Source organism: Carcharhinus amblyrhynchos, chromosome 27 (assembly GCF_965287045.1).
Source record: "Carcharhinus amblyrhynchos chromosome 27, sCarAmb.v2.hapA, whole genome shotgun sequence".
Taxonomy (NCBI): domain Eukaryota; kingdom Metazoa; phylum Chordata; class Chondrichthyes; order Carcharhiniformes; family Carcharhinidae; genus Carcharhinus; species Carcharhinus amblyrhynchos.
In genome coordinates this window covers 36416687-36443329 of record NC_137350.1, presented here as the reverse complement: position 1 = coordinate 36443329, position 26643 = coordinate 36416687, and the positions used below count along the sequence as shown (strand labels likewise).

The following is a 26643-nucleotide window of genomic DNA, read 5'->3' as shown; positions in this document are numbered from 1 at the left end:
CTCACTTCAGAGAATTATGCACAAAATCTGATACTCTCAGTGATGGTACTGAGGGAGTGCCGCACTGTCAGAGGGTCAGTGCTGAGGGAGTGCCGCACTGTCAGATGGTCAGTGCTGAGGGAGTGCCGCACTGTCAGAGGGTCAGTGCTGAGGGAGTGCCGCACTGTCAGAGGGTCAGTGCTGAGGGAGCGCCGCACTGTCAGAGGGTCAGTGCCGAGGGAGCGCCGCACTGTCAGAGGGTCAGTGCCGAGGGAGCGCCGCACTGTCAGAGGGTCAGTGCCGAGGGAGCGCCGCACTGTCAGAGGGTCAGTGCCGAGGGAGTGCCGCACTGTCAGAGGGTCAGTGCTGAGGGAGCGCCGCACTGTCAGAGGGTCAGTGCTGAGGGAGTGCCGCACTGTCAGAGGGTCAGTGCTGAGGGAGTGCCGCACTGTCAGAGGGTCAGTGCCGAGGGAGCGCCGCACTGTCAGAGGGTCAGTGCTGAGGGAGCGCCGCACTGTCAGAGGGTCAGTGCTGAGGGAGCGCCGCACTGTCAGAGGGTCAGTGCTGAGGGAGTGCCGCACTGTCAGAGGGTCAGTGCTGAGGGAGTGCCGCGCTGTCAGAGGGTCAGTGCTGAGGGAGCGCCGCGCTGTCAGAGGGTCAGTGCTGAGGGAGTGCCGCGCTGTCAGAGGGTCAGTGCTGAGGGAGCGCCGCGCTGTCAGAGGGTCAGTGCTGAGGGAGTGCCGTACTGTCAGAGGGTCAGTGCTGAGGGAGTGCCGCACTGTCAGAGGGTCAGTGCTGAGGGAGCGCCGCGCTGTCAGAGGGTCAGTGCTGAGGGAGTGCCGCACTGTCAGAGGCGCTGTGTCATTAATGCAACGGCAGATGGATGTAAAAGCTCCTGGGATAATATTCTGCAGAAAGGTTGGGATGATTAAGGTCTATCCCAAAACAAAAACCACATCCAGAATTTTACATTCCCTCACTCCAGGTTGGTTCTGAGGAGGGTGGGAGGGTGGAGGGGGGATGGGGGGTGGGAGGGAAGATTGTGGAATTGTATGGATAGGATTCTCACCGTGATTCCACCCATCCAGACTTGGTCTCAATTTAATGCTTGGGTGGACAGGGCCTTGGACAGGAAGCTCATCCTTGTCCCAGTTAAAGCCTAGGTGGCTTTTCCCGCCAAGCTGAAAGTTGAGGCGAGCAGATGTCGATCTGGGGCAAACCCAAAGTTGGCCAATGTGATCTCGGGAGGAAGGGGGTGGGGCGGCACCTTCATCAGAAACACCCTCAGACTGCGAGCACACCCATCTTGGGCCCAGTGACCTCTGGACCTCCACCCCTAACCCCGTGACCTTTCCCCTGAGACCCCAACCCTCTGCCTCCAGGCCTTCCCTAACTTTTATCGTGCTTAGTCTATTATCCCTTTTTTAATATAAATCTTCATCATTCTCCTCACAAACTTCAAACAATCCCGTGACTCTTTTGATTCTTCAATAACAAGTGGAAGCAAAGGTAAGGGATTGAGTTTAAAATAATAGGATCCTGCAATGCTACAGCACAGAGCGAGGCTAATCTGTCCATTGAACTTATTCTGGCTCTTTGATGGACCAGTTGTGTCTCGTTCCACACCTGCTGTGTTTTGTTCGTAATCCTATAAATTGCTCACCCACAAGAACCTTTTCTAACTATTTAACAATTAGACTTCCATTATCTACTGGAGCTGGCATGGACTAGGTGGGCCGAATGGCCTGCTTTTATGCTGTCACTTTTCTATGGTTCTATCTTTTCATGTGAAGAGTCCCAGATCTCAACAGCTCTCGGAGTGGAAACTATCTCCTCCATCTCCTTACAGGTCTTTTTCCAATCATTCTGAATCCCCGAGCTCGGCTTACTGGCCGATGAACAGTTTATTTCCTTTCTCTACCCAATCGCAATCTCTCACCATTGTGGAAACCTCAATCACCAATTATTCTTCTCTGTCCCAAGGAGAAACAGTCTGACCCTTACCCGTCTCCCCTCATTCCTGGGAACATTCTAGTTGACCTCCTCTTATCCTTTCTCAGCCTTTTACCCACCTCCTGCAGGAGAATACCTGGAATTATTCCCAATATTCCAGCTGAGGCCTATCCAGTGATACAGAAAGTTCTAGAGGTTTGACAGTGCTGCAGTGGAGGTTGTGAGATGGATGGTGTACTTCCCGCTGCCTCGGCAAAGCAGCCGGCATAATTATGGACCTCACGCACCCCGGACATTCTCTCTTCCACCTTCTTCCGGGAAAAAAGTACAAAACTCTGAGGTCACATACCGACCGACTCAAGAACAGCTTCTTCCCTGCTGCTGTCAGACTTTTGAATGGACCTACCTCGCATTAAGTTGATCTTTCTCTACACCCTAACTAAGACCATAACACAACATTCTGCACTCTCTTGTTTCCTTCTCTATGAACGGTATGTTTTGTCTCTATAACGCGCAAGAAACAATACTTTTCTCTGTGTGCTGATCCATGTGACAATAATAACTCAGATCAAAATCAATGTCTCCCGCACCTGAGTGTCTCCGTCCATTAGCTTCTGTCTTGGTGACAGTTTTCTGCGTGTGTTGGGGTTTTGCCTGTTTTGACTCGGCTGATGGCATGGTGACCATTTTTGTTTTGTTGGTGAATCCTAGGTCAGGGATTGCTTTCATCAGCTCAGCCTGTGTCTCCTCCAGTAGACGGTTAATGTCCTTGTTACTGAGCTGGGTCATGCTGGCTTGCTTCTCCTCCCAGTCTCTCTCTGCCGCCTTCAAACAGGAAGAGGAAGTAAATCACTTGGCAAGTTAGACATTCACCCCATTGGCCAGTGCTCAGACACAGAGCCTCCAATCCGATATCGCTGTGAATGAATGAAAATGGAACTGTGTAAAACCGACTGGAGTTGGAGGCAGCCTGGATTCACCAGAGGGATTGCTGTCTCTGGGTCTGAGACCGCTGTGCTGGAAACCCCGCTCCAGAGGGTGAGTGAAGGTCAGGCCTGTGAGGCTGAGCTGATTGGGTCACGGCACTGACCAGTAAAGCCAGTGCCAGCCTCACCATGGTCATTGCCACCAGCCCCGGGGAAATGGCGGTTGACCACCAGCTGCCGGGATTCCTGGGTCTTTGGAGATAAAGACCCCGCCCTCCAAGACAGGGCCTCTGACCAATCAGAGGGAGGACTGGCAGCTCTCCCAGCAGCGCCATCGGGAACGGTGGTCACTGTTGGAACTGCAGGGGGCCCAGGAACAGGAGCATCACTAGAGGGTGAGGTGATGGGGGAGGCGCACCGCAGTCAGTCAGTCACCCTCGTGAGGTGGGAGACATTTGGTGTGGTGGGAGGTCTGATGGGTGGTCTTTGCCTCCATGGGGCTCCTAACCCCCTGAGGGCAGGCTGCCAGGGTCCAGTTGGTGTAGGTGATGAACTGCCTCTCATTCCCCTGGTGGAATACCAGTGGCCCCCCCCCCCCCCCATTGGTTGGGTGGGAAGGTGACCTTGACATTACCCCTGACCTCATGAGGTGGCGGGGGAGGGAGTTGTCGGTAAAACATTGGGATCCCCACTCTGCTCTTCCCCAGTGTCCCCCCAAACCTTCCAGCCTCCCCCTGTGGACTGATGTCTCCTCATCTCCTCCGAGCTGCCCACCAAGCCTTGCTGCTCTCCCTGGACAGGGAGATAGGCCAGCAACCTCGGAATGGGTTTTAGAACATAGAACACTACAGCACAAACAGGCCCTTCGGCCCACATGTTGCACCGATCATATCCCTACCTACCAGGCCATAGAACTATCTGTAACTCCCAATCCCATTAGATCCCATGTACTCATCCAAAAGTCTTTTAAAAGACCCCAACGAGTTTGCCTCCACCACCAGCGATGGCAGCCGATTCCACTCACTCACCACCCTCTGAGTGAAAAACTTACCCCTAACATCTCCTCTGTATTTGCTTCCCAGCACCTTAAACCTGTGTCCTCTCGTAGCGACCAGTTCAGCCCTGGGAAATAGCCTCCGAGAATCCACCCTATCTATTTCTGTCAACATTTTATAAACCTCTATCAGGTCGCCTCTCAACCTTCCTCTCTCCAGGGAGAAGAATCCTAGCTCCCTCAACCTATCTTCATAAGGCATGCCTCCCAATCCAGGCAACATCCTTGTAAATCTCCTCTGCACCCTCTCAATAGCTTCCACATCCTTCCTGTAGTGAGGTGTTTAGTTACAGAAATTCCCTAGGGAACGGAATGGGAAAACTGTCGGGAAAATGGCGGTCATTTTACATGGAAGAAGCTGATTTTAACCAACAGGAGATTGGAAACCTCCATTTATTGTTCACAAGGATCGATGATAAACAGCCAGGAGGAACATTCCCCCCCCCAATCACAATTCCACCCTGACAGGATTTCTACTTTCATCTCAAAAGTATTTTTGTGCTTTCCTCTCTTCAGGTCACCTGCCCTGGGGTCATCAGGGAGTCACCTTCTCCAACGATAGCCAAACAAAGAACTGCCTTTCACTCTCCACCTTACCTGAGGAGCTGGGGAGAGGGAAGAGGGGATAGTGTGAGGTAGGGTGAGGGAGGAGTAAGGATAGCAAAGGGGAGGGGGGGAGACAGGATAGTGAGAATAGGGGAGGCAGTGCTGAGGAGAGACGAGGGGTGAAGACAGCATGTGGAGGAGAGGTAGGGAGGGGCGGGGAGAGAGAAGGGAAGGGCAGGGAGAGAGAAGGGAGAGGTAGGGAGAGAGAAGGGAGGGCAATCAGTGGGAAGTGGATGGGAAGAGAACGAGGAGGTGAGGGAAGGGGGAGGGTGCACTGTTGGAACGAGGAGGCGAGGAAACAGGAAGGAGAGGGATTGGGGATTTGAAGGATTGGAAATTGGAGGGAAGGGAGTGGATGGAGAGGACAGAATTGGAGCAGATGTAATGGAGAGAGGTCGGAGGAGGGCGGAGGGGAATCTGAAGGAATGGGGAGGGGGGGGGAAGTGAGGAGACAGGTAGGGGAGGCTAATCATAGAATCACAGAATCCCTGCAGTGCTGAAGGAGGCCATTCTGCACCAACAACAATCCTACCTGGGCTCTATCTCCGTAACCCCTCATATTAAGACCATTAATCACTCTAACCTACACATTCCGGGACACTAAGGGGCAATTTAGCATGGCCAATGCACCTAACCTGCAAATCTTTGGACTGTGGGAGGAAATCGGAGAACCCGGAGGAAACCCATGCAGACATGGAGAGAACGTGCAAACTCCACACAGACAGTCACCCAAACTGGGAATCGAACCCAGGACCCTGGTGCTGCGAGGCAGCAGTGCTAACCACTGTGCCACCCGAATACTGGGTGAAATCTCTTTACCTCAGGCTGCGGGGACAAGATGAACCGTGGTATCTCTGTGCTCACTATAACCCCTGCTCCAAGGCCCTGAGCTCTGTATTTATCAACAGAAGAGTCTTTCCTGCACCAATTCACAATCTCTCTATCATCTATCCTTGTGTGCCTTTGAAAGAGATTGTTATTGTGTTAAATTAAGATGTAGTTTTATATTGTGGACTCACAGATTTGCCCTCACCCAATGCCCAAAGTCTGCTGGTAGCAGATTTTAACAGGAACAGACCAGAAAGAAACATAGAGTTCACCTTCTGTCTCCATGATTCAGAGATCTCGGAGTTGTTGATTAATCACAGTGACTGATTTCTATCGTCAAGGTTCCAACAGACCTAGAGATGAGATGACGAAATTCAACCCCCTCCCCCACCAGTGGTGAAGAGATTTGGAAATCATTTGGAAATGTTTTTTCCTAAGTTATGTACCATGTCTCAAATTAATCGCAAACTTTATCCAAAATGTTATTTCTTTTATTTCGTTAACCTGACCTGCAACTAAACACAGATCCTGGAGTTAAAGGTTATCATGAAGCCATCCCCAGTGATCAAATGTAAAGACAGGGTGTGAGTCCAGCACACTGTACCACCTTCAACACCTCTACAACTGTTAACTTCTCAAAGGTGAATATCTTACTTCGATCGAGACAGTCTGCTCCGTGATCCTCTTTCCTGAAGTTCCGGGAGTTTCCTCCATGGAGTTGCTGTGTGACGTTATCCCGGGAGGATTCTGGGAAGGAGCGGCGTGGCCCAGGGAATTCTGAGTAAACTGAGCAAGGGTTGAATTGTGGCTTTGCCAGTTTTTCACAGAGGTCATGTGCATTTCCTGCAAATTTGAGGGAGGGCTGGTAGGAATTTCAAATTCGGAATTCCGGGAGTATGGCTCTGTGCTCGTGTGCTTTGGTGATCTGGCAGTAACCTCCTCGGATCCTTTCAGCGAGGTCTCATTTGCCTGTCTGGGGAATGAATCCAAATACAACAGAAAGAGTGAATTCCCATGAGATGATTAATTTTCTCCTTCTAATTACACACACACAGTTTTCTTTTAGTTCTGTTTACTCCCACTTTTCCATGCAGGTACCAGTCTAAGATGACACTCCTTGCTGTAGTATTGGGGAGGTGGGGGGCGGGGCGCAGAGGGGCATCATGCTGGCACAGTGGTTAGCATTGCTGCCTCACAGCACCAGGGAACCGGGTTCAATTCCCAGCTTGGGTCACTGTCTGTGCAGAGTTTGCACATTCTCCCCATGTCTCATGGGTTTCCTCTGGGTGCTCCGGTTTCCTCCCACACTCTGAAAGACATGCTGGTTAGGTGCATTGGCCGTGCTAAATTTTCCCTCAGTGTACCCGAACAGGTGCCAGAGTGTGGCGACTAGCGGAGTTTCACAGTAACTTCAATGCAGTGTTAATGTAAGCCTATCTGTGACATTATTAATTAAACTAAACTGAAGAAACAGTACTGACGGAGAGCAGTACAGGAAAAATTATGTTTAACTTTAGTTTAGTTATATGTAATGATCAGGCAATCAAAGTATATTAATCCATTAACCTAATATTACATTCTGCTTAATTGTAACTATTGTAAGGTACTCTTTGCGATTAATAAGTGTAATGTATCATACAGCCTGTGTAAAGCTCTCTTGTATAGTTTAATTGCAAGCTATTGCTGCGAAGTCTGTCAAGTTTGAAGGGACTCAGGTCTGGAACTGTTGCAGTCCCTCGCAATAAACATTTATCAGTTTGTGCTTCTTACCTAGAACTCGGTAAGGGGTTAAAAAGTCCGATTGTATCGGGGGAGACAACTGTGGTGATTCTAAGCCTTCAGCCTTTTTTCTGAAATTAATTTTGTCTTTTTAACTTTAATATCTTAAAAAGGAAGCAGTCATTTCCTTTAAAATGATAAACAAAGCTGTGTGTTGCTCTGGTTGAGTAAGCTTAAAAATGAAGTTCTGTAATTAGTTTTGTAACGCTGTAGTTTCTCTCTTGTTACTCACAAACACTTATCAATTGAATGTATCAATTATGTTTTGTAAGTGTATCTTACTTTAACACAATACCAGGAGGGTACAGAAACCCTAGCTTTTTCAGACTAACTACTAAAACAAAGTAGATTAGTTTAAAGTAGGGACCACGGTGTGCCTTATATATATCAAATATATCACAATGTACCTCGCTTATATATTATTTGAAAGTATTGTCTGTATAAGCATGTATATAATCATTTTTGAACAAGCATTATAGATTTAAACTGTATTTTTGTATTTTCTTGTGACCAACAAGTCATTTACCCCTTGGCATAATGGGAAATAAGTTTAATTAGACAGACCACATTCTTTTGGAACAATGAAGCATGGAACAAATGTGAGGTTATGCATTTTGGAAGGTCTAATACAGATAGGAAATATACAGTAAATGGCAGAACCCTTAGGAGTATTGGTAGGCAAAAGGATCTGGGTGTACAGGTACGCTGGTCACTGAAAGTGGCAATGCAGGTGGAGAAGGTAGTCAAGAAGGCATATGGCATGCTTGCCTTCATCAGCCGGGGTATTGAGTTTAAAAATTGGCAAGTCATATTGCAGCTTTATAGAACCTTAATAAATTCACACTTAGAATATAGTATTCAATTCTGGTCACCATATTACCAGAAGGATGTGGAGGTTTGGAGAGGGTACAGAAAAGATTTACCAGGATGTTGCCTGGTATGGAGGATATTAGCTATGAGGAGAGGTTAGAGAAAGTTTGTTCTCACTGGAGCGACGCAGGTTGAGGGGAGACCTGATGAAAGTCGACAAGATTATGAGAGGCATGGACAGAGTGGATAATCAGAAGCTTTTTCCCAGGGTGGAAGAGTCAATTACTAGGGGGGGCACAGGTTTAAGGTGCGAGGGGCAAAGTTTAAAGGAGATGTATGAGGCAGATTTTTTACACAGAGAGTGGTGGGTGCCTGGAACTTGTTGCCGGGGGAGGGAGTGGAAGTGGATACGGTAGTGACTTTTAAGGGGCGTCTTGACAAGTACACGAATAGGATGGGAATAGAGGGATATGATCCTCGGAAGGGGAGAGGGTTTTAGTTAAGTTGTTCGATGCAGGCTTGGAGGGCCAAAGGACCTGTTCCTGTGCTGTAATTTTCTTTGTTCTTTGTTCCTTTTGTATATACTCTATTACCAGGGGCAGGCCAGGCAGCTACAAGCAACCAGGGTTATTGGACTGAATAGAAGAATTCAGCCTTTGCTGATAAGGGGACAAAAAAACAGACAAGAAAGGTGACTCCCTTCTCATTCCCAGGACTACAGGTGTTAGGAGTGACCCTTGACCTGCGTAGGTAAGGTTACTAGGCAACAAGGGGAAGAACCTCTAGGTTCGGTTGACCAATGAACTCCTCATTCTGCTGGAAGGTAGAATGCTATTGGCCAGAGTAAATGAAGTGTATTAATGTAATTGGACCGTCCAGCTTGGATAACAGACTGGGTGGCAGGATTGAATGTTCTGAGATGTACAGTGTTGTGGTCTTGTGATGTAACATCAGAGAGAAACTGGAATTCGCTGATTATCTCTCTCCCAATACGAGTTGGTCAAATAAAGAATATCTTAAGCTGCATGCTGTTTTTTCACAATTCTTTGTGTTAGCTGAGATCAGCTGATTACAAGAGCCCCCAGAGGGACACCCTGAGAAAATCTCCTTACACACACTGACTGCCTTTCTGAATGTATTTTACACACATTTTGCGTAGAGTTTATGGACGGGATTTACCAGCTGCGCTCACCCCAGTGTTGGAAAATTCTGCCCGAGATCAATGGACCTTTGGATAGTCCGTGTCCCGCTCACTACGATTCCCATGGCGGGCAGGAAGGAAAATTCCACCCTGTACGTGAAGTAGTTTTGTAAATTCCTGTACTGGTTTTAAGGCCACTTTGTATCATTTTGCTATTTTTAATTAATTGTGCCAAGCACTGACAGTGACTATAAAAATTCACCCTTCCAGCCCAAAGAAGCCCTGATACCAGCCTGTCTTAGTGAGAATCCTACAGGACATGTAACGGGGATTCCCAAATATCTATCAGATAAGTTATTCACCTGTATCTGACACCACACACTTATCTCAAATAAGCAGATAAAGAAACTATCATAACCCATATCAGGTTATCGAAGTTGAAAACCATAACATTTAATGAAATTACAGGAAAGTAATGAGTGGAACTGATCCACAGGTAGTGACGCATTAGGGAACCAATCAGGAGATAACAGGAAGTGACATCTGTAGTTGACTGCGATCCTTAAGAAGCCAATCAGGGACTAATCGCACACTGCCTAAACCAATCAGAGTCCAGGAACATTACTGACTGTGAGGATGGGCAGTGTCTCAGAAAGGGTTAATAAACAGCAGCTCCCAGGAGTAAAGGCAGAGAGAGAGGGAGACAACATTACCTATTATCAACAAAAACACAAAGAGAGAGGAACCAGTTCACGTGTTAACCAGTACCAAGGCCAAACTGGGAGAACCACATTAAATCAGTAAAGTTACTGCCTAACGTTTTAAGTAAAAGAGGATAATACTTAACACTGTTCCTGATATTCCAAACCAGACTATCCTTTATTGTCTGAATTGGACAAACTGGTATTAAGAGAGCGAAGACTCATGGGATTAGAGTTTAAACCTACCAAAACTCTGACAGCTACTTTGCTGGAATTTCATTGGTCGATGAAATGCTAAAACCCGAACCTCCCCACCCCACGCCGCCCCATTCCACCCCTCCTCCTCCCCCCGCACACCCCCCCCCTCCTCCTGCCCCCCCCCCGCACCCCCTACCCTCCCCACCCCGCACCCCCACCTTCCCTCGGGAATGGATATAATAAATACCAGAACTATTTCAAAGAGCAGGACAGGACCCATGATTTGCCTGGCCTTGCAAAACCTCACTAACTGTCCTGTCTGGAGACAATACACATCTCTTTAACCTGTGCTTAACCCCCTCTCCACTCACACTGTCTGTGCCTCTAAGACTTGATTACCTGTAAAGACTCGCATTCCAAACATTACCTTGTAAATTGAGTTTGTGTCTTTATATGCCCTGTTTGTGAGCACAACTCCTGACTCACCTGATGAAGGAGTAGTGTTCCGAAAGCTTGTGCTGCCAAATAAACCTGTTGGACTTTAACCCAGCGCTGTGAGACTTCTTACTGTTCCTACATTATGGCAATGATTATACTTCCAAAGTAATTACTTTGTTGTAATTGCTCTTTGGGACATGCTCAGGTCAAGAAAAGCACTGTATAAATACAAATCTCACTTATTGTAGACGTAACGTAAACCAGACCTGAACAGAAAAATACTGAACACAGGCTAAACAAACCAAATAAATACAAGTGTCTAAACCCTGGCCTGGTGCTCAGAAAAACTCACATGTTTTCTCAATCCTCGTGCATTTTAATTTAATTTTTTTTTGGAACAGGGAACATTAGGAGGCAGCAAGGAAAGGAAGGAAGGAGAACGGGATTGACAGGTAGGAATAGGGAGGATAGAGGTGGAATTGCCAGACAGAGATTCACAGGGCAGCCAATAGCAGCAGTTCAGGGAGGGATTTGGGGCTTTCTGCAGGGGGACAGGGGGAGAAAATGGGTGTATTTACCTGCTGAAGCGTCTTGGGCAGGTCTCCGCAGGAAAGGCCGAGTGGGAGGGTGAGAAGCTGCGTTAGAAAAGCAAAAAGATAGAAAAGGAGTCACTGCGGTGAGTTCCCAGATTATTAACGATCAGAGAAAACCACTTCAGCGATGTCCTGTAACTTAGTCCAGAGATACTGAAACCAGTCAGGATAGTTTGCCATGGGAGGGGTTTACACTGTTTGGATCAGAAATCTTTAACTTACGACAAGTTCTGTTCACCCTCAGGGATTTTCACAGTAACTTCATTGCAGTGTTAATGTAAGCCTACTTGTGACACTAAATAAACAAACGTTAAACCTCACCCATCATCCCTGGCACTCACTGCCCTACACTGCCTCCTACTCCGACTGTGCCCCGGTTCTGAAATTCTCATCCTTGATATCGACTCTTGCTGTGGGGCCTCACCACCCCCCCCCCACCTCCCCGTCTCCGTCTCTGTCACCCTCTCCACCCCACAGCTCCCCAAGATCGCTGTGATCCTCCGGTTCTGCTCTCTTACACATTCCAAGGTAGCGCACTGTTGGAGAAGCAGGGCTGAGGTGGGCCAGGGACAGCAGAACAAACTGGGTTGGACGTTCACCGAGGAAAGCTTCCCTCACAGGAAGGATGGAGAGAATGAAATGCACTGTTTCGAAAGGTAAGTGAGAAGTAGGGGAATTGAAGGAGACAGAGGCAGAACAATCGTGTGAAAAGGTGAAGCAACTGCCCTAAGCACAAAGATCAAAGAAAATTACAGCACAGGAACAGGCCCTTCGGCCCTCCAGGTCTGTACTGACCACGCTGCCCGACTGACAGACAAAACCGTGATTGAATAACCGGCTGTAAAAGATCAGTTTAATGACGCCTCGATCTTTATTGGCTCCAGGGACTAAAGGCAGACGCGCTGGGCTGAAGATTCAGAGTGAGACTGTTTCCACATCCTGAACCCATCGCCACGGGAAACCATCACTCTTTGGGACCTTCACGGAGATGTTCGCTTAACCGGTAAGGAGATGGCTTCCCTGTCCAAGGCATTAGGCTGCACTGACCTTAATGAGGGCCACAGGTTAGAATACGAGCTCCCTGATTGGGGCAGTTACTGTTGTCCGATCTGGGAACCCTGTCGAGTTATACAATGTGGAGTATCCGGGTTACCGGCACTCAGGGTGAATAATCTGCACTGGGATGTACTCGGCTGAGTCTTATTAACCACTGTAAACAAATCTGGATTTGGTGAAGGGACACTGGCCGTGGTGGGGTTATTTCACAGGCTGGCTCTCGATGTTGGAGGGTGAATCTTAGGCCTCTGGTTTGAGGGGAGCAGCAGCCTGCAGTACAGGTTCAGTAACTGAGAGGCTGCCTCAAGGTGGAGGCGCTCCCTCACTATCAGGTAGGGTAGCCAGGCCCCCTGAGTGCGGGGATCCCAAAGATAAAACAGACACTGAAAAACGAAGGGTTCACTTGCTCAAACTGGGTCCCTGTGTACCATCAACTGGAACTCCAGTAGGACTGATCCCTACTGGAATCTGACCATTTTGTTCCTTCTGAGGTAGGGAATGGGAATCCCTCAATGGGGGGGGGGTGGCCTTTCTCTGGACTCCCACCCATGCAGTATTGGGGGGTGGGGGGGCGGGGGGGAATGGCTGAAATTTGCCCTGGCCCCATACCCAGGTGCCCACCTCCGGACACTGACACTGCCCCCTCCCACTGCAATGGGAAACTGGAATCAGAAAACTCCCAGGCAGCCTTTCACGAGCCCAATCAGTCTCTAACCGTGTGTGTGTGTGTGTGTGTGTGTGTGTGTATATGTGTACGCATGTGTATGTGTGCACGTGTGTGTGGGCATGTGTGAGTGTGGGCATGGGCGTGTGCATGGGCATGGCCCAGGAAGGGTGGGGGGGTGGGGTGTGGGGAATTCCTTCCAATCTCTTGGCAAAAACTAGCATCGCCAAGACCCCCGACACTGGGAATCCGAGTTCCAGTAAAGGTTGGCATTCCCGCGCTGTGTCCATTCCCGTTCCTTCCATTGGTCAGTGGATTCCACAGCAAATCCATCTGCCCTGCCTATCCCCATTGGATAATGGACAGACTTTCTCACCTGATTGGATGATTCTTGACTCACAACCTCAAATCTCCCCAATCCCCATGAAGTAATAAATAAAAGTATTTGAAGAAACTGAAGGAAAATACAAACACCTTTCACTGCCCTGGAAAATATTCCTCCTCCAACAGCTCAACAAAGTCAGCTTTAATTCCCAGGGGAATTCTCTGGGACAATCTTGGAGAGTTGGCAAACGTCCTGACTCCTGGTCCAGTCTCTGAGCGATGACTGAATGGCCAATGTTGATCCGATTGGGGAGGCAGTAGCATAATGGTATTGTTACTGGACTAACAATCCAGAAACCCAGGGTAATGTTCTGGGGGCCCGGGTTCAAATCCCACCACAGCAGAAGGTGGAATTTGAACTCATTAAAAATCTGGAACTAAAAGTCTACTGATGACCATGAAACCATTGTCGATTGTCAGAAAAACCCACCTGATTCACTAATGTCCTTTGGGGAAGGAAATCTGCCGTCCTTACCCGGTCTGGCCTACATGTGACTTCAGAGCCACAGCAATGTGGTCGACTGTTGAAATGCCATCAGAATGGGCAATAAAAACTGACCCAGCAGTGATGCCCATAACCCAGGAACAAATATGCAAAGAAAAATCAACAATCTCAGTAAAATTCTAGGCTTGAACCAGTTCCCATTTGGGCTTCACCAACAAGGAAAAGCTTTTGGATTGGAAAGAATTGTGGCTCTTACAAAGAGATTGAGCTGCCTGTCAGGAGGTTAAAGGTCAGTCACGTTACCTTCTCAATGTGGCCAGGGTGTCAGTGACGGTTTTGCATCGTTTGAGCAGCAGATCCAATCTGTGAGGTTCCTCTTTCAAGAACTTTACAGCTTCCACCTCCACACGAAGGATCACTCGCATTTTACTCTGCAGATTGGGGAACTGAGCTACAGGAACACACAAATCAAATCCGTTTGACAGAACACCATCTTTCCCACATACATTCCCTCCTTGTTTCCCGGAATCTGGACTCTCAGCAAAGAGACCAAAACCCCACTCTCAACTTTCATTTGTATTTCAACTTCCTGGACAAGGCTGGAAGGACAGAGAAGGTCAGAGAGAGAGAGACAGAGACGGAAAGGGAGCGAGAGTCACAGAGAGACTGAGAGGGAGGCAGAGCAAGAGAGAGAGACAAAGAATGAAGAGTAAAGAGATAGACAAGCAGGGAGAAGAGAAAGAAAGAAAGATAAAGAGATAAGCAGGGAGAAAGAGAGAGAGAGAGAGAAAGAGAAAGAAGGGTAAAGAGATAGACAGGCAGGGAGAAACAGAGAGAGAGAAAGAGATACAGAGTGAGTGAGAAAGAAGGAGACAGACAGAGACCAAGAGACTGTGTGCTATGGAGGTCGTTTTGTGTCGAAACTCTGGACCTTAGTTCTGTGGATTATGTTTATCTTCCAGGGTAGGTTTGATTGTCCCGATTTTAATCCTGATCACCTGGAGGTTCGAGTGGGCATTGACTGTTAGACGCCATGTTCTGGACAGGTAGGCATTGGCTCCCATTGTCACTCTGCTCAATCAGACTCATCACTGGTAGGTGAGGCCTCACTGGTATTGCGGATTAAGATTCCCCCCGCATCGTTCAGACACAGCGTTCAGTTGTGCTCTGGATTCCAGCTGTGACACGGGAGTCAGATTGTGGCCCAGAAGGTGTCTATCGCTTCTCGAGTGTTGGATGTATCCCTGGAGGTTTCATCCACAGGCCTCTCCCCTTCAAATACCCAACCTGGCAAAACTTTCTAGCTATAACTAATAAATGAAAGCATTACAAAGAAAATGGAAATAAGGCAGAGCTATTTTTAATGCACTGTGCTCTCATTTCCTGGGTGAAGTAGTGTCTAAGAGATTAACAGAGAAATCTGAGGGGGTTTGCAACATCTCAGTGTGCCTGAGTTTCTCACAGATACTGTGGGCGATTTCCCCCTCCCCTCGGTCCTCACCTTCTCTGGTCCTCACTGAAGATCCCGTCCACCCCCTTTATCACTCACACAGAACCGCAGGAAGAGCCCAGGTCTGTTTTAGTTGAAAAGCAGCAGTACAGCCTGACCCCAGGTTCCAGCTCGTGCTCCAGAACTCTCTGGATTATGGAACTTTAATCGCATGAGGATTCCTGCCTCTACCAATCCTTCAGCGAATGAGTTCCAAACCTTCACCACCCTCCGGGTGAAAACATTTCTGCTCAACTCCACTCTAATTCTTCCACTCCCTGCCCAGTCCGAGGCTATTATTTAAATCAGATCTGGGTATCTGAAGGGGAGAGGCCAGTGGATGAAACCTCCAGGGATACATCCAACACTCAAGATACATCCAACACTCACTTCTGGGCCACAGTCCGGCTCCCATGTCACAGCTGGGATCCAGAGCACAACTAACCTCCGTGTCTGAACGATGCGGGGGGAATCTTAAACCAAAATACCAACGGAGACTCTGATTGGTGGAGCGGCAATGGGAGCCAGTGCCTAATAAGATAATTGACAAGAGGCAGGCCCAGTGAAATGAGGTAAAACTGTGGGAAGCTAGAAAACAGCTTTTTATTTATTTATGGGGCGTGGGCATCATTGGCTAGACCAGTGTTTATTGGTCATCCCTAAGTGCCCCCGAGAAGGTGGCGGTGAGCTGCCTTCTTGAATCACTGCAACCCACGTGGTGTAAGTGCACCCACAGCGCTGTTAGGGAGGGAGTTCCAGGATTTTGACCGAGTGACAGTGAAGGAGCGATGACATAGTGCCAGGTCTGGATTGTGTGTTTCTGGGAGGGGAACTTGTAGATGGTGATGTTCCCCGTGCATCTTCTGCTGTTAACTTTCTAACTAAAACAGGTCGTGCATTTGTGAGGAGTGACTGTGGCCCTCGGAAATGATCACATGCTGATAACAGAAGCTCTGATCGTGGAGTAGAGGTCACAGTGTAACTAGATCACGGACTATAGAACACCACTGTGAAACACTGCCCAATATAGGAGCCCTCATGGTCAGGAAGCTTTGGCAGCGACCAATAAATTAGAGAATAAATCGATAAGAGATGTGAAACAGAGAGTTGGATGGCTGGGATTAATTTGGTGTCAACACTAAAATGCCAGATCGGGGCAGGCAGTAATATCCAACAGATGAGTACATATGGGAAAAGGCACTAACTGATGGGACATATCAGGATAAAGGCAGAGTACTGACTCAGGGTTTGAAATGAGACTTGGTGATCAAGATGTTAGTATACACTCTCACAGCAAAAAATGTAACCTTGAAGATTTGTTTTGCTGTCTTGGTCACATTTTTGCGGAAATGTAAGTTGATCAAAGTAAAAACTGCATTTTCACAGTGAAAACTTTCAAACAGAAAGGTTTTCGAAAGGAGTCAGTGATTGTAGAAAGAAATTCCACGAGTTTATCTGTGGATTCAGTGACATGTCAGGGGGTTTGGTATTTCTCTGATGGGTCAGAATTGTATTTAGCTGAAAGCAGACCCAGCAATGTTACACCGATATCACAAAGAGAAACTCACAGCATCTTCACAATGCGCACCAACGGAGAGGTTCTGTACAACTTGAGCAATAGGTCATGGATCAGATTGAGAGAATTTAAGATTGGAAATCAGGCGGAGGGAGCGGGGTCCAACGGGAGGGGGGGAGAGCAGGGCCCCATGGGGGGGTGGAGCAGGGCCCCAGAGGGGAGAGGGATCATCTTGCGCTCACACAGACAGAAAATCCCTCCCTTTCAGATGAATGGGACAGAGTGGGGAATCCTCGTGTCCCAGTTGGAGCGTCCGAGGGTCCTTACCCTTCAGCTCAGTGAGAGTCTCTCCCAGCTGACGCAAGACCAGTGCTTTCTCCTCCAGTTCCTGCACCGTGATCAGCTTCTGGTTCAAGGTCGAGTCTCGCTGTAAATCTTCCACCGACTTCTCCAAGTCACTGTCAGCAAGAAGGACAAATCAGACTCCAACAGCAACTGAAACTGTTCACCGATTCGGCAATCTGTGATTAACACACTTGAGCCTAACCCGAATCAAAAGTTTTGATATTTGCACCTTGCTTTATCACATCAGCGATAATGTGCTCCAGTGCTGTGTACAATGAACTGTTTGGAATCCCACTGGGTTAAATGCCATTATTATTGTTAAAGTTGACCCTGGCTCTTTCACCCATCAAGACCCAAACCTGACTCCAGTTCCACTCCAATGTAACTGACTCTAAATTTCCCTCCAAGGTGGCCCCTAATGAGTCACTGGGTGAATGAATGAAGGGAGGTTCTGATGGAAAAAGTTCCCTGTCCAAGTATGATAGACCTTCTACAATAACGTTTGTAACCACTGAGGGGCAGTAGATCCTCACACATGTAACTGGCTCATTGCAGAGACTCAGTCATTTCAAGGTGATACTTTCACTGTTCATTAAGCCCCAAAGCAGAACGGATTGAAACAAATGGTTTTCAATGTTCAGGGTAGTTATCTGAAAGGGTAATTAGAACAAAGAAAAGCATCTGGCTGAACAGGAGCGGTTACAGTCTTGAACTGTTGACACTGGATTAGCAGATATTGAGCAGTGGTTAAATTATTGGATTAATAATCCTGCAAACAGATCCACCCACAACACCTTCAGAATTAAATTTAGTGTCAAAAAATCTGGTAACAGGACAAGCGAGGATGAATTTGTCATTAAACAGCCTTCCGTGAAGGAGTTCTCCAACAGGTCACTCCATTCTTTCCACTTTTATAGGAGGAGTAGAGAAATAGTCTTTAAATGGAGAGAGAGTGGGGGATGGTGCAGTACAGAGGGATCTGGGCGACCTTGTGCATGAATCAGGCGGATACAGCAAGGAACCGGGAAGACAAATGGAATGTTGGTCTTTATTGTTAGAAGTCTGGAATTTAAAAATAGGGAAGTGTTGTGACAACTTCAGGGCAGCACGGTGGACCAGTGGTTAGCACTGCTGCCTCACAGCGCCAGGGACACGGATTCGATTCCCAGCTTGGGTCACAGTCTGTGTGGAGTTTGCACATTCTCCCCGTGTTTGCGTGGGTTTCCTCCGGGTGCTCCAGTTTCCTCCCACTGTCCAAAGATGTGCGGGTTAGGTTGATTGGCCGTGCTAAATTTCCTCTTGGTGTCAGGGGGATTAGCAGGGATGGGGCCTGGGTGGGATTACGGTTGGTGCAGACTCGATGGGCTGAATGGCCTCCCCCTGCACTGTAAGGGATTCTATTGTAACTGTACAGGGCATTGGTAAGACCACACCCAGACTCAACCTTGTACCTGTGACAGTGCTGCACTCCCTCAATACTGAACGGGGAGTGTTAGCTGAGACAGTGTGCTGATGTCATTGGATTGGGACTCGTGTCTGTTCCACTTTGACTCAGAGACAAAAAGATTAGCCAGTCGGCGGCAAGATTCACACGAGTAAATATTTCTGTCAAAACTGCCTTTATCTTGAATCAGATTCAATGTAATCCCGACAGCTGCTACAATCCCAGTCCCTTCGACAGCACGAATACTCTGAGAAATTTCACACAGGAGCACCTATCCACCCTCCCTTTTCCTCCCGGAGCGCACGCGCCGACACCCCGGGGCGCGGGCCGACACCCCAGAGCGCGCGTGCCGACACCCCGGGGCGCGGGCCGACACCCCAGAGCGCGCGTGCCGACACCCCGGGGCGCGGGCCGACACCCCAGAGCGCGCGCGCCGACACCCCGGGGCGCGGGCCGACACCCCAGAGCGCGCGCGCCGACACCCCGGGGCGTCCATATAGGTTTCACAATCTCTCACACAGTGATCATGAATTTAAAAACTTTCACATCACTTTCATAGAAATACATAAAGTAAATTATTTTGTCTTTCCCTTTTGTTGATCTAATTAGGCCTGGATTTTGATGCACTCTCTCTCTCTCTCTCTCTGTACTCCTGGCTCAGTTAACAATAAACTTTATTGGGTCACGTAAAACCCACATCCAGTGTTAAGGAAGTTGCTTTGTTCATTTTAAGTGGATTAGTTTTATGATTAATGAGTTGTGTAGCTGCCTGTTTTTAGCTGTGTAATGGAGTGTTTGCTCAGTAACGGGGTGGAGCTGATAGGCTTATGGTCTGATTATTAACGGTGATCGGGACAGACCTGGTCTGACAGCTAACAGCCCAGTGCCACTCGGTAACCCTGGAACCTCACAGCAAGGGTGCAGATTCAAGCTGGTAAATATTACCCGCTGCTCCCTCTAACCTACATCATAACATCATCAGGCTTAGGAGCAGGAGTAGGCCATTTGGCCCTTCCAGCCTGTTCACTGCCGATCAGGCTGTGGTCTCACTTCCCTGTCTGCCCCCCGACTCCCTGCTCCAGAATCTCACCACGATACCAATCACATCTTTAATTAACAGAGCTACCCCTCTGCCGACTCTTAACCTCTAACCATCTGAAATGTCAAATACTCTTCACTATTTAGGACCCAACCCTGGTTATAACCTTATCTCTGCGACAGCTATCAGCTTTTACATATCTCCTGCTATCTGTGTTAACAATTCTTCCATGTTGTTACGAATCTGCTCACACTCAGACACAGAGCTGTTAACTCTGTCTCTTTACCACGTCGCAGTCTCCTGTAGCTACATTCTCAGGGTTTGTTTGCTCTGTGCTTTCCTGCCACATCCCGATTTCCCAAACCATTCACCTGTGTTATTGCCTTGTTGTTTCTCTTTCATCCATCACATCTCTTCCTCTTTCATGATCCCTTCTCCTCACTATTTAGTTTAGAAAAACCTCTCTACCAGGGGCAGCACGGTGGCACAGTGGGTTAGCACTGCTGCCTCACAGCGCCAGGGACCCAGGTTCGATTCCCGGCTCGGGTCACTGTCTGTGTGGAGTCTGCACATTCTCCCCGTGTCTGCGTGGGTTTCCTCTGGGTGCTCCGGTTTCTTCCCACAATCCAAAGATGTACTACAGCACCATGGTTAGTTCATTTATCTACCCTGCAGGCCACGCTCTCATCCACACAAGCTGAAAGAACCTTCAACCTGTTGGACAATTGCTAAGGCTGAGGTTCCTGCATTTTAACCTTTCAATCCCAATATCTGCGCCCCCGGTCCCTGTATCCCTGATCACTGATCCAATTGGATGATCCGGGTCTAAGGATTGCGACTTCTTCCTGGATACCATGTCCAGTTATCACCCCCCTGTAATGACCTCGAGACCCAGGAGGGTGGCCTCTTGGTGAATGAGCTCTCAGATTGAGGTAATGATTGCCTGCCCAATCCGGGAGTCTCCCCTGGGTATATATACTGAGGATTGGTGCTGACACTCTGGATTCAGACTCTGTATCTAAAGCACTCTTAGGAGTGGAGGTAAGTTTGTGAATAAAGGGATTCTGGTGAAGGGACACTGGCCCGAGGCATTAACTGCCCCCCTGACATATCACAGTGTCTGCAGCTCAGACATGGAACTGATATTCCTCCTGCCGCAGACACTGTCTGCAGACCTGTCTGTCCCGGATTACACAGCTGTCTACAAGCTCCCACACTCCAACACATCACCTGTCCTGCTTATCTGTTAACTAATTTTTCCCTGTTAATACCGAATAAATCCGACTACAGTTAATGAGCTTTGTTACAATTAGGAACTCTCAATATTAATAAACCCTTCGAATTACAAATAAATCATACGGTTTGAGAGGTAAAAGGAGAAAAATACTCACCAACCAATCACTTACCCATTTTCCAATGATGGAGTTTTCAAAGTTTGGCCAGTCCGGTCTGGAGCCACAGACTGGACCGGGATTAGATCAGACCGGACAGCACCAGACCGGACAGCACCAGACCGGACCGGACAGCACCAGACCGGACAGCACCAGACCGGACCGGACAGCACCAGACCGGACTGGACAGCACCAGACCGGACAGCACCAGACCGGATCAGACTGGACTGGACGAAACCAGACCAGACTGGACTAAACCATACTGGGCTAAATAGACCGGATGACAAGACTGGACCTTGATTTTTAAAGATCATTTCCTCATCCTCAAATCCCTTCAGCCATTTTCTCTCTCTATAAACCCTTCCAGTCCCTCAACCCTGCAAAAACCCCGCACTTCTCCAGTTTTGACCCCTTCAGCATCCCCTGAATTACTACACCTCCCTGTTTGTGACTCTGTCTCAGCTGCCTGAGGCCTAAGCTCTGGGCTTCCCTCCCACAACACCTCCACCTCGCCTGCCTCCCTCAAGATGCTCCTTCAATCCAACCTCTTTATTCCAGCTTTTGCTCCCCTGTCTCCTTTCGCTTAAAGATGGTGTACGTTCGGGGGATTGTACCTGTGAAGTGCCTTGAAAAATTTTACAGCCGTCCTGTTTATTTAATGCCATCATCACAAAAAGCCACTGCTTTTCGGTGAGTCAAACTGTGCCTGTCTGAACTTTCCACAGAGATGCCGATGGATTCACTTTGGAGCATCCGCGAAGCTCAGGAAATCGTGGGAAGCGCGTTCAGTGAGTTGGTCACACCGCAGATAAGAAGTACTGAGGGAGATAGGGACTGGGTGACCACGGGACAGAGGAAGAGTAGGAAGGCAGTGCAGGGATCCCCTGTGATCATCTCCCTCCAAAACAGATACACCGTTTTGGATACTGTTGGGGGAGATGGTTCACCAGGGGAAAGTGGCAGTAGCCAGGTTCATGGCACCGTGACTGGCTCTGCTACACAGGAGGGCAGGGGGAAGAGTGGCAGAGCTATAGTGATAGGGGACTCAATGGTAAGGGGAATAGACAGGCATTTCTATGGATGTGAAATGAGACTCCAGGATGGTATGTTGCCTCCCTGGTGCAAGGGTCAAGGATGTCCCGGAATGGCTACAGGATATTCCGGAGAGGGAGGGTGAACAGCCAGCTGTTGTGGTGTATATCGGCATCAACGATATAGGGAAAAAATGGGATGAGATCCTACAAGCTGAACTTTGGGAGTTAGGACCTCGTTCAGGCAAGTCTCTGTTTTTGAGAATAATTTTGAACCTACTTCAGTTGCTGTACGATCATCTCTTCCTCGTTCAGGTATTTCTGCCTCTCCTCCTCCACCAGGGCACGCTGGCGATGGAGCGGGTCTTCCTGCTTCCTCAGAGTCTCTGTCACTCGGACACTTATCTCCGACTCCAAACGTTTCATCATGTTTTTCATGGTGTCTTGGCTTTGGACCTGTCAGAGAGAGAGAAGGATGGACAATACAGTGAAACTGCAAACCTCAATCTGACAGGAAAGACTCAATCAACTGGAAGTACTTCTTCTACAAGAGAGAAGGAAAAGTTGGGGGAGACCAAAACTGGGCCATAAATAAAAGATGGTGAGCAGTAAATCCATTAGGGTAAACCGGTGATAGATTCTTCACCAAGAGTGTGGTTAGAATGCAGATCCGACCATGGCAAGGAGTGGATGAGGGAAAAGCAGAGACGGAGACAATGGGAAGCTGGATAAATAGAAAAGATCTACACCTGGCCTGAGTTCAGTTAACTCCCAGTGACCAGTTTCTGAATCTCTGGGCAACGCTGAGATCAGGAATGGAGGCCGATGGAGCACAAAGTTACTGGTGATGGCCTTTGGCCCCATTTCCCAATGCCATTCTCTGTGGCAGCCATTCTAGTACCAGGAGGTGGGTGCCAGTGAGAGCGAGAGCATTGCCAAGCAAGTTAAAGATTTGCCGACTGGCCTCGGATTTTCTGCTCCAATGGGGAGTGGCCGAACTGCCTGCAGATGGACACCTGGCAACAAGCCACCAGGGCAGTACCCTCGGCCAGGATTGTCAGGACTCTCCTGCCACCCCACCACCGGCGCTCCCCCCCGCCACAACGCTCCCCCCCCCAACAACGCTCCCCCCCACACCCCCTTCCCCCCACCGTCCCCCGCGTGTGGCTGTGGAGGGATCCCACCATGTTGCACAGAGAGAGGGAGGGGTGGACTAAGAGCAATGCTGAACTTGAATGTTAACCATGGCTCATTTAGTCTTGTCTCAGAGTCACAAGTTCTCTTGAGCTAGAGAGAGAACCCTGCCAGATGAGACATTCAAACAGATCAAGGGTTTGTGGGGGGGGCATAGTGTTTCTTCAGAAGGAACTCTTCAGAAGTATGGATAACAAAAATACAACAAAAGCTACTTCAACAGGGCGGCATGGACAAGTTGGGCCGAAGGGCCTGTTTCCATGCTGTAAATTTCTATGACTCTAAAACTTATAAATCAAAGAAAGGGTTTAATAAAGAAACTTCATTACTCCAAACTTGGGGCCTCGCCCTGGGCCACTCCAAGCTCTCCACAATTCTACACAAGTTCCTTATTTACAGTAAATCAGCTGGCCAGCTGACTATTACATCGGTCTGTAATTGGTTCTATAGTTTACTGGGTCAGCTGACCCTTACATCTTGTTCCCATCGGTCACATGACATCCAATACAAAGTTGTCACTGGTTACACTCTGACAGATAGTGCAGGGATATGGAAAATCAACCACGATTTCACTGCTGATGGAGCGGGCCGAATGGTCCAGCTCTGTTCCTATTCCCCGAGGCTCCATCTGACTGCTCGGGTGGATATAAAAGATCCCACGGCATCTATTCCAGAAAGTTCTACATGCTGACCTGGCTAATACTTATCCCTCAAATCAACATCACAGAAAGAACAGATTGTCCGCTCCTCATCACATTGCTGTTTGTGGGAGCTTGCTATGTAATTATTAGCCTCAGTATTTTCAGTGTTACAACAGTGGCTAATCTTTGTAATTACTTCATGACTTTGTAAATTGCTTTGAGATGACCAGCGGCGCTACACAAATGCAAGTATTTCATGGTTTGAGTTTGTGAGGAGGAGGATTGGATACCTGGAGTTTGCGGAGTTGCTGTAGTTGGTTCCGCAGGTCGCTGGCGTTCTGCTGGAGATCGTGCAGATGGAGCTGCATCTGGAGTCGGGTGATGGCCGTGGGGTGGCTGATGGACGTAGCAGCTGCTGAGGTGGTCACTGTGCTGCGGACAGAGGGACTGAGAGCTGACAGCAAAAGGGAGACAGAAAGACAACAGGGCAACGATGAGAGAACACCCAGAAACACAGCCAGTGCCTCAGCAAGTTTACAACTCCCTGCTGAGCCACCCAGGATTCACAATAGGCAAAGTGAGGAAGGCCAGAGTCCTGGAGATTAGGGCATCGCAATGGTGTGAAATACCAGCAACTCCCATCAACAAAACACACACCACCTTCAGTTTCACCTCAGAGATTTTACACAGTTTACTTTGGGAACATTATACGCACAACTGTGTCAGTGTGGGGGTAGGAATTAGAGGAGTGAGGTCAGGGAGTAGAGGATTGGGTGTTGGGGGGGTAGAGCAAAGAGATCAGGGGTTAGAGGGATGAAGTCAATGGGTTCTCTACATCATTAGAGATATGAGGTCAGGGGTTAGAATGAGGAGGTCAGGGGTTAGAATGAGGAGGTCAGGGGTTAGAATGAGGAGGTCAGGGGTTAGAATGAGGAGGTCAGGGGTTAGAATGAGGAGGTCAGGGGTTAGAGCAATTGAGGGCAGGGGTTAGAGCAATTGAGGGCAGGGGTTAGAGCAATTGAGGGCAGGGGTTAGAACAATGAGGTCAGGGGTTAGAACAATGAGGAGACAGGGGTTAGAGGAATGACATCGGGGTGAGAGGGATGAGGTCAGAGGTTAGAATGGTGAGGTCAGGGGTTAGAACGATGAGGTCAGGGGTTGGAGGAATGAGGTCAGGGGTTAGAGGAATGAGGTCAGGGGTTAGAGGGATGAGAAAGGACTGCCATGAATTCCACCAAAATCCATCACAGCTCACAACTCCTGATATCGGGGCTACAAGGTAACTTTACTGGAATGAATTGCTGTTTCAAATATTACAGAGGAGCAATGTTCAGTTGCTAGGCAATGATGTGCTGCCATATTTACACAGAGCTTGGTGAGTTTGCTATTGCCCTGCGTGCAGTCCAGGAATGATCTGGCTGGGCCCCTGTGATCTCAGTCACAAAACACCTCACACCTTCTTGGAAAACACTTCTGTCTTTCAGCAAGTCTGTTTGCTTTATCCAAATTTGTTCTGATTCATTCTCGAGCTTTGGGTGTCACTGGAAAAGCTTCCAGATCGTGACCCGCCTTCTGGAACCTCTGCAGAGCCTGGTGTGACTGAGGGTTTGCTGGGCTGGAGTCACGGATAGACCGGCTCAGGGACTGCTGCACGTTTCTGTTCCCAAACAGCGTGAGTCAACCCGATGGGTTTTATTCCCAGATATTTAACTCGAGTTGCTGAGGTGGGTTTAAACTCCCTCCACCAGAACCCTTGCTCATTGGCTCTGGGTTACTGGGCCCGTAACACAAGCACCAACTGCTGTAGTCCTCACACATGAAGGAAATATTTTCCAAGTTTGTTTGGCCAATATGAAGCCTGGCAGGTCAGTTCATGCCTGCTGGAAATTAATGTGTGAACCAGTTTTCATCATTTCACTCTGCTGAATCACAGTGTTAAAACTGAGGGAGTGCCTCACTGTCAGGGGGTCAGTGCTGAGGGAGTGCCGCACTGTCAGAGGGTCAGTACTGAGGGAGTGCCGCACTGTCAGAGGGTCAGTGCTGAGGGAGCGCCGCACTGTCAGAGGGTCAGTACTGAGGGAGCGCCGCACTGTCAGAGGGTCAGTGCTGAGGGAGTGCCGCACTGTCAGAGGGTCAGTGCTGAGGGAGTGCCGCACTGTCAGAGGGTCAGTGCTGAGGGAGTGCCGCACTGTCAGAGGGTCAGTGCTGAGGGAGTGCCGCACTGTCAGAGGGTCAGTGCTGAGGGAGTGCCGCACTGTCAGAGGGTCAGTACTGAGGGAGTGCCGCACTGTCAGAGGGTCAGTGCTGAGGGAGCGCCGCACTGTCAGAGGGTCAATACTGAGGGAGCGCCGCACTGTCAGAGGGTCAGTGCTGAGGGAGCGCCGCACTGTCAGAGGGTCAGTGCTGAGGGAGTGCCGCACTGTCAGAGGGTCAGTGCTGAGGGAGTGCCGCACTGTCAGAGGGTCAGTGCTGAGGGAGTGCCGCACTGTCAGAGGGTCAGTGCTGAGGGAGTGCCGCACTGTCAGAGGGTCAGTGCTGAGGGAGTGCCGCACTGTCAGAGGGTCAGTGCTGAGGGAGTGCCGCACTGTCAGAGGGTCAGTGCTGAGGGAGTGCCGCAGTGTCAGAGGGTCAGTGCTGAGGGAGTGCCGCAGTGTCAGAGGGTCAGTGCTGAGGGAGTGCCGCACTGTCAGAGGGTCAGTACTGAGGGAGTGCCGCACTGTCAGAGGGTCAGTGCTGGGGGAGTGCCGCACTGTCAGAGGGTCAGTGCTGAGGGAGTGCTGCACTGTCAGAGGGTCAGTGCTGAGGGAGTGCCGCACTGTCAGGGAGTCAGTGCTGAGGGAGTGCCGCACTGTCAGAGGGTCAGTGCTGAGGGAGTGCCGCACTGTCAGAGGGTCAGTGCTGAGGGAGTGCCGCACTGTCAGAGGGTCAGTGCTGAGGGAGTGCCGCACTGTCAGAGGGTCAGTGCTGAGGGAGTGCCGCACTGTCAGAGGGTCAGTGC

The 26643-nt window shown here is 49.1% G+C and overlaps 1 protein-coding gene across 10 annotated transcripts in view; it reads right to left on the bottom strand.

Annotated features, from left to right (window-relative positions):
* srcin1a (SRC kinase signaling inhibitor 1a) overlaps positions 1 to 26643 on the bottom strand; it is a 411921-nt gene that overhangs the window by 29480 nt on the left and 355798 nt on the right. For all 10 annotated transcript variants that reach the window (XM_080213892.1, XM_080213891.1, XM_080213893.1 and 7 more), the window contains 7 exons: positions 23936 to 24099; positions 22091 to 22266; positions 16888 to 17018; positions 13859 to 14006; positions 10992 to 11048; positions 6001 to 6319; positions 2523 to 2757 (listed from right to left, as the gene is read on the bottom strand). In XM_080213892.1, the coding sequence (XP_080070018.1) occupies positions 2523 to 2757; positions 6001 to 6319; positions 10992 to 11048; positions 13859 to 14006; positions 16888 to 17018; positions 22091 to 22266; positions 23936 to 24099 (1230 nt within the window). The remainder of the gene's footprint in view (positions 1 to 2522; positions 2758 to 6000; positions 6320 to 10991; positions 11049 to 13858; positions 14007 to 16887; positions 17019 to 22090; positions 22267 to 23935; positions 24100 to 26643) is intronic.